Consider the following 7,300-nt stretch of genomic DNA (forward strand, 5'->3'; position numbering starts at 1 on the left):
AATAACCAAAGACCTACATACAAACACCCGCGAAAACCTCAGAAAACAAATATATAGATAGTCCTCAACTTACAAACATTTGTTTAGCGGCTGGTCTTGAAGTTACAGCGGTACAGAAAAAAGTGATCTATGGCTGTTTTTCACACTTGGCGACCATTTGCAGCGTCCCTAGGGTTATGTGATCAAAATTCACAATGCTTGGTAACAGGTTACTATTTACGACAGCTTGCAGTATCTCAGGACCCTGTGATCTTTTTTTGTGACCTTCCGACAAGCAAAGCCAATGGGGAAGCCAAATTCCCATAACAACCGTGTGACTAATTTAGCAACAGCAGTGATTCATTTGCCAACCGTGGGAAGAAAAGTTGTAAAACGGGGCAAAACTCACTTAATAACTGTCTCGCTTAGCAACATAAATCTTGGGCTCAGTTGTGGTCGTAAGTCAGGGGTGTCAAACTCAATTTCATTGAGGGCCACATCAGGGCTGTGGCTGACCTCGGGAGGGGGGGTGTGGCCAACTGGGTGGGGCGTGGCCAGATTAACGCCATTCACTGGGCATGGCTGACTGGGTGGGCGTGGCCATTTTGACACCACTCCCCAAACTGCTGGCATTTTTCCCTCTTCGCACTGGGTAGACCGGGTGGAAGCAATGTGGGCTGACCTCTTACATTTTCTAGGAAGGCCCTACGGGCCAGATCGGCCCCTGGGCCTTGTGTTTGACACCCATGTCATAAGTCGAGGACTATCTGTACGCTTATGATAGTTTGGGGTGTTTCCCCCCCCCCCATTTTTTCCAAATAGGTTTCATCCCAAGTATGAAACCCGCAAGGACTGACATGGGTAGTCGTAAGCGTCCAGAGTGCTTGGCATGTGGGAAGAGTTTCCGGGATGTTTCTCAGGTCCTTCGGCATCAGACGGTCCATACGGGAGAGAGGCCTTACAGCTGCCTTGAGTGTGGGCAAAGTTTCACTCAAAAGCCGGCCCTCAACCGACACAAGAGGAAACATCTCAAAGGCGAAACCTACGAAGGTATGGATGAAAGCGCAAGAGAGGAGAACCTTCCGGGGTTCGCCTCTTTTCCCCTGAAACTCAGTGAGAGATGCTTCCAAGAAGTTTGTCTGGAAGGAAGCAGAACAGAATAACAGAATTGGAAGGGACCTTGGAGGTCTTCTAGTCCAACCCCCTGCTGAGGCTGGAAACCCTGTACCAGGGATGTCAAACTCGATTTCATTGAGGGCCGCATCAGGGTTGTGTTTGACCTCGGGGGTGGGGGGGAGCTGGGGGGGGGCGTGGCCAGCTCGATGTCACTTGTGTCGGGGGCTCCTGTGGCGGCCCGAGGTTCTGCCAGCGAAAATGGGCTCCCGAGCTCCGTTTTCAGCTGCGATGGCCTCCTGCAACTCTCTGCCAGCGAAAACGGAGGTCAGGCTGCATTTTTGCTGGTAAAGGCACCGCAGGCTGTTCCTTTGCTGTTTCCACAGTGGCCCTATGGGCCACATCTAAGCACCCCGTGGGCTGGATCCAGCCCGCGGGCTTTGAGTTTGACACCCCTGCCCTATACCATATCAGATGAACGGTCATCTAATCTCTTCTTTAAAACGTCCGGTGTTGCAAGGCACATGATGATAGAGCAGGGCCTTCTCTGGAGCGACACCCTGTTTCTGCATTTCACGTCACGGATATCGGTACCAGCTCTCAGTAGAGTAACTTTGCAGTTCCAAGTCAACGGGATGAGGACTGTACGTGCAGGGGTGAAATGTAAATTTTGTTACGACCAGTTCTGTGGGTGTGGCTTGGGGGGGGTTGTAATGTGACTGGGTGGGAGTGGCCAACTTTTTTTTTTTAACTTTTAAAAGCATTTTTTCTACAAAATTTTTTTTTTTGTAAAAAATGCTTTTAAAAGCCTCTGATGATAAGGCAACTCAGCTGGGCTCACCAGAGGAGCCTTTTAAAAGCATTTTTTCTTTGGCTGAAAAAATGCTTTTAAAAGTTAAAAAAGTCTCTGATGATCACCCAGTCACATTACCTCCCACCAGTCTCTTTGGCTGAACAGTCTCTTTGGCTGAAGAGGTTGTAGAAAAAAATCTTTTGAAAGGCTCCTCTGGCGATCCCAGCTGAGTTGCCTGATCATCAGAGGCTTTTAAAAGCATTTTTTTACAGTCTCTTTGGCTGAAGAGATTGTAAAAAAATCCTTTTAAAAGCTTCTGATCAGGCAACTCAGCTGGGATCACCAGAGGAGCCTTTTAAAAGCATCTTTTCTACAACCTCTTCGGCTGAAAAAGTTGTAAAAAATGCTTTTAAAAGCCTCTGATGATCCCAGCTGAGCCACGTGGGCGTGGCCAACTATTTTTTTTTCTTTTAAAAGCATTTTTTCAACAGCCTCTTCAGCCGAAGACATTGTAGGAAAAATGCTTTTAAAAGGTTCTGACAATCTCAGCTGAGCCGCGCGATCATCAGAGGCTTTTTTTTTAACTTTTAAAAGCATTTTTTCAGCTGAAGAAAAAATGCTTTTAAAAGTAAAAAACAACCTCTGATGATCATGCGGCTCAGCTGGGCATGGGGGTGGAGGTGGGGCAGGGATTTTTGCTACCATTTCTCCGACCACATGCCACCATTGCTACCGGATCGGGCAATCCAGTCCGAACCGGGAGCATTTCACCCCATGTACGTGTCTAGAAAAAAACCAGGTAGCGGGAAACATTGAAGAGGTCTTTTCTACTACTCGCTGCTTGTAAATGGTATGTGAGAATGAGCTTGGAAGACAGGAGGGAGGGACATAGACAAGACGATGGTCAGATAAGAGCCCTCAGAAGGAATGGGGACATGGCAGACGCCTAAGAAAATATACCTCCCTAATATATTTGACTGTAAAGGCGAGAGGGGAGAGATGCACTTTGACTTGCAAGATTGTTGTTGACCTTGTGAAGTAGAGCAGCCAAGAAACACACTCAGATGAATTAATTCTACTTTATTGTAAGGTTACCTTAATACAGGGGTGTCCAAACTTGGTCCCTTTAAGACTTTTGGACTTCAACTCCCAGAGTTCCTCAGCCAGCTTTGCTGGCTGAGGGACTCTGGGAGTTGAAGTCCAAAAGTCTTAAAGGGACCAAGTTTGGACACCCCTGCCTTAATAGAATCTTACAAATCTGGTGCAGAAGGGGTGAAAGAAAGAGGGTGGCTGACTGAAAAGCAATCCGTGACCTAGGATAGGAAAGAGAAGGAGATGCAGAGGGTTGGAATACTGTTTTTATTTTATATATATATATACATATATATTTGTTTTCGTGGGTTTTCACGGGTATAGGTATGTAGGTCTTGGCATATTCGGGTCTTTTCCCGTGTAAGGTTGAGAGTATCTTGGCGACGTTTCGACGAGGTCTCACTCATCATCTTCAGGCTGGTGCTTTCGGCTTCGTGCTTTTGCCTGAAGATGATGAGTGAGACCTCGCCAAAATGTCGCCAAGATACTCTCAGCCTTACATGGGAAAAGACCCGAATATGCCAAGACCTACCTACCTACCTACCTACCTACATACATACATATGTATGTATATATATATATATATATTTGTTTTCTGAGGTTTTCGCGGGTGTTTGTATGTAGATCTTTGGTTATTCGGGTTTTCTCCCGTGTAAAATTGGAAGTGTCTTGGCGACGTTTCGACGAAGTCTCATTCGTCATCTTCAGGCTTCAGCTTCGTGCTTCTGGGAGCAATGTGTGACTGCAGCTGTTTCTTCCTTTTTAACTGCTAGTGGGGGTTTGAACTGATTGGGTGGGAGCTTGGCTGTGCTCTGATTGGATGGGGGTTTTTTGGTGCTCTGATTGGATGGGTGTGTGTCCTCTTTGGGTGGGGGCTTGGTTGTGCTCAGATTAGTCTGAGCTGCAGGGGGATTTGAGCTGGTGAGCTGCACAGCTGTTGTCCGGCTTCATGTTCGCGGTCGTGCCACATCTTCACAGTGGGTGTCAGTCTGCTGCATGCATGGATTGGAGGGGTTTGAAATGGCTAATGTTGCAGCTGCGGTCTGGCTTCTGGTCCTTAATCGTGCTTTATGATCAGTGTGGGTTTGGGTCTGCTTTCTGGGTGGATGTGTGGTGGTGACATCCTGTGTGGACCTCATGAGTGTGGGTCTGGTGTCATTCCTCGTGTTAGGGACACGTTTGTCAATAAGGGCAGGTTTCCAAATGGCTGGTAGATGATACTTCCCGCCTACCAGCCATTTGCAAACCTGCCCTTATTGACAAACGTGTCCCTAACACGAGGAATGACACCAGACCCACACTCACGAGGTCCACACAGGATGTCACCACCACACATCCACCCAGAAAGCAGACCCAAACCCACACTGATCATAAAGCACGATTAAGGACCAGAAGCCAGACCGCAGCTGCAACATTAGCCATTTCAAACCCCTCCAATCCATGCATGCAGCAGACTGACACCCACTGTGAAGATGTGGCACGATCACAACACGGCCGACAACAGCTGTGCAGCTCACCAGCTCAAATCCTGCAGCTCAGACTAATCTGAGCACAACCAAGCCCCCACCCAAACAGGACACACCCCAGCCAATCAGAGCACAAAAACCCCATCCAATCAGAGCACAGCCAAGCTCCCACCCAATCAGTTCAAACCCCCACTAGCAGTTAAAAAGGAAGAAACAGCTGCAGTCACACATTGCTCCCAGAAGCACGAAGCTGAAGCCTGAAGATGACGAATGAGACTTCGTCGAAACGTCGCCAAGACACTTCCAATTTTACGCGGGAGAAAACCCGAATAACCAAAGATCTACATATATATATATATATATATATACACACACACACATATACATATACATATCTATATATATACTGTATTAATCATATGATAGAATAGGATGATATATATATTATATACTATTATGTAATTAAAATATAAATATGATTGTATCATAAAGGTAAAGGTTCCCCTCGCACATATGTGCTAGTTGTTCCCGACTCTAGGGGGCGGTGCTCATCTCCGTTTCAAAGCCAAAGAGCCAGCACTGTCCAAAGACGTCTCCGTGGTTATGTGGCCGGCATGACTAAACACCAGAGGTGCACGGAACACTGATACCTTCCCACCAAAGTGGCCCCTATTTTTCTACTTGCATTTTTTATGTGCTTTCGAACTGCTAGGTTGGCAGAAGCTGGGACAAGTAACGGGAGCTCACTCCATTATGCGGCACTAGGGATTCAGGCTGCTGAACTTCCGACCTTTCGATCGGCAAGCTCCGTGTCTTAGCCACTGAGCCATTGCATCCCTTCTGATTGTATCATATATTAATATAATACTACTACACGTAGTCCTCAACTTACGACCACAATTGAGCCCATTTCTGTTGCTAAGTGAGAAATTTGTTAAGTGAGTCTCGCCCCATTTTATGACTTTTCTTGCCACATTGGTGAAATGGATCGCTGCCGTTGTTAAATTAGTAACACGGTTGTTAAGTGAATCTGGTTTCCCCATTGACTTTGCTTTCCAGAAGGTCACAAAAGGAGACCCTGGGACACTGCAACCGTCATAAATGTGAGTCAGTTGTCAAGTGTCCCAAGATAAATCATGTGCACCATGGTGGGGAGGCTGCAACGGTCATAAGTGTGAAAAATGGTCCTATGCCACTAAGTGAACTGCTAAGTGAACTGTTGTAAGTCAAGGACTACCTGTATTCTATAATAATTGTATATTATATAATTAATATAGTAATATAATTATATATTAATATAATACTATTATACTAATTGGGAGCATGGTGGCTCATGAGGTTAGAATGCTGGACTGACGATCAGCAGCCTCATGTTCGAGACCCATTGCTGCTGCTGAAGGGCGTGAGCTCCTGTCACATGCTCCAGCTCCTGCCAAACCAGCAGTTCGAAAGCACTATACTAATATCGTATAATATAATAGCAATAGTATAATGTTGTTCAATACATCTGATTTAGCCTAAGTTCTTAGCTACTCTATGAGCTTGTCTGAATGGTCGGATTGGCTTAAGTGGGTTGAGGATCTGCTCTTTCATTGGCTGGTATATTTAGACTTCTTTTCTTATTGCAGGAGACCAAGAACGGCACGGGAACCAGGAAAATAGCCACCGGGATGGGGCAACCCCTTCTTGGGCCTGGCCTAACCAAACATTCCCCGAGAACGGAGTTGGCCCCTTGGCCAGCAGCTTGGGACAGCGGCCATCGATGAATCAGTATCCCGAATCTGCCTCCGGCACGGGCCAGCAAGGCAAAACAGCCAGGAAAACCGTCAGCCGTCGAGGGCAGAAGAAATACTGGTGCTTTATCTGCATCAAAGGTTTTCGGGACAAGGCGGATTTGGTAAGGCACAACCGGATCCACACGGGAGAGAAACCTTACACCTGCCTGGACTGCGGACGGAAATTCAGCTACACATCCAGCTTGTACAAGCACCAGCTGATCCACAGGAGAGCGGGCAACCTGAAGGGGAACCAGTTCAGAGAGATGTCCGTAGACTACAATCCAGATAATTTTTCGGCCATCCGCACAGCTCCCTTGGCCGGTCTTGAGGGCAGCGGGAGGTGGAGGAATGGGGTGAAGTTGGAGGCGACTGAGGAAAAACCGCCCACGGAGGCCTTGTCGGTAGGAAAGGCCGACACGCAATCGAGTGACTTTGCTTTCGATATTTCTGCGACGTAATTCAAAGCGGTCGGCTTTACTTTTTTGTACCTGGTGCGTTTCGGGACAGATCGGACTTAAGCATCCAGGACTTCTAGCTTGAATAGAGAAGAGAAGCTTGGCTTGTTGATAAAAGCGATTCAGTTCAAACTAACCAGCCGAATCCCCTGTCCACAGGTGGGTGGGTGGGTGTACACACAAACCTGCCCCACCGCATGCTTCTGTATATATGTGTATATATATATGTACGTAAAGACTCTTTCTTATCTCTGACCATTGTTACATTATTAATATTATTATTTTATGCACAATAACACTTCACTGACCTCCGTTGCAGTTTTCCTTTCTCCGTTCCAATAAAAGGCTAAGCCAGCTTTGTTATCACAGGCATGTTTTTAGGATACGGGGTGGGGCGGTGGGAGGGAAATCTTATGCTCTCCATCCTCAAGATTTATTTTCTGAGCAGGGAGTCAGGCGGGAGTCAAAAATACCAAAATGATACAACAGAAACAGCCTGCTGTTCTTTTGACATGCTGTTGTGTCTGCGCCCCCGAGCCGGGCCTCCTGCCAGAAAGTGACTTGGAAAGTGAGAGGGAAGGGCCGATAAGGCTTACCTCAGGAGCACCGATTCCTTTGGCTCGG

The 7,300-nt window shown here is 47.0% G+C and overlaps 1 protein-coding gene across 2 annotated transcripts in view; it reads left to right on the forward strand.

The window, feature by feature from the left end:
• Positions 1–7,045, forward strand: part of LOC131192700 (zinc finger and SCAN domain-containing protein 12-like) — a 28,437-nt gene extending 21,392 nt beyond the window's left edge. The window contains exons 5-6 of one of the 2 annotated variants that reach the window (XM_058172114.1): positions 802–1,029; positions 6,072–7,045. In XM_058172114.1, the coding sequence (XP_058028097.1) occupies positions 802–1,029; positions 6,072–6,679 (836 nt within the window). In that variant the 3' untranslated portion in view covers positions 6,680–7,045. The remainder of the gene's footprint in view (positions 1–801; positions 1,030–6,071) is intronic. The other variant, XM_058172116.1, reaches the window with a different exon arrangement.
• Positions 7,046–7,300: the final 255 nt, after the last annotated feature.

Source organism: Ahaetulla prasina, chromosome 2 (assembly GCF_028640845.1).
Source record: "Ahaetulla prasina isolate Xishuangbanna chromosome 2, ASM2864084v1, whole genome shotgun sequence".
Taxonomy (NCBI): Eukaryota; Metazoa; Chordata; class Lepidosauria; order Squamata; family Colubridae; genus Ahaetulla; species Ahaetulla prasina.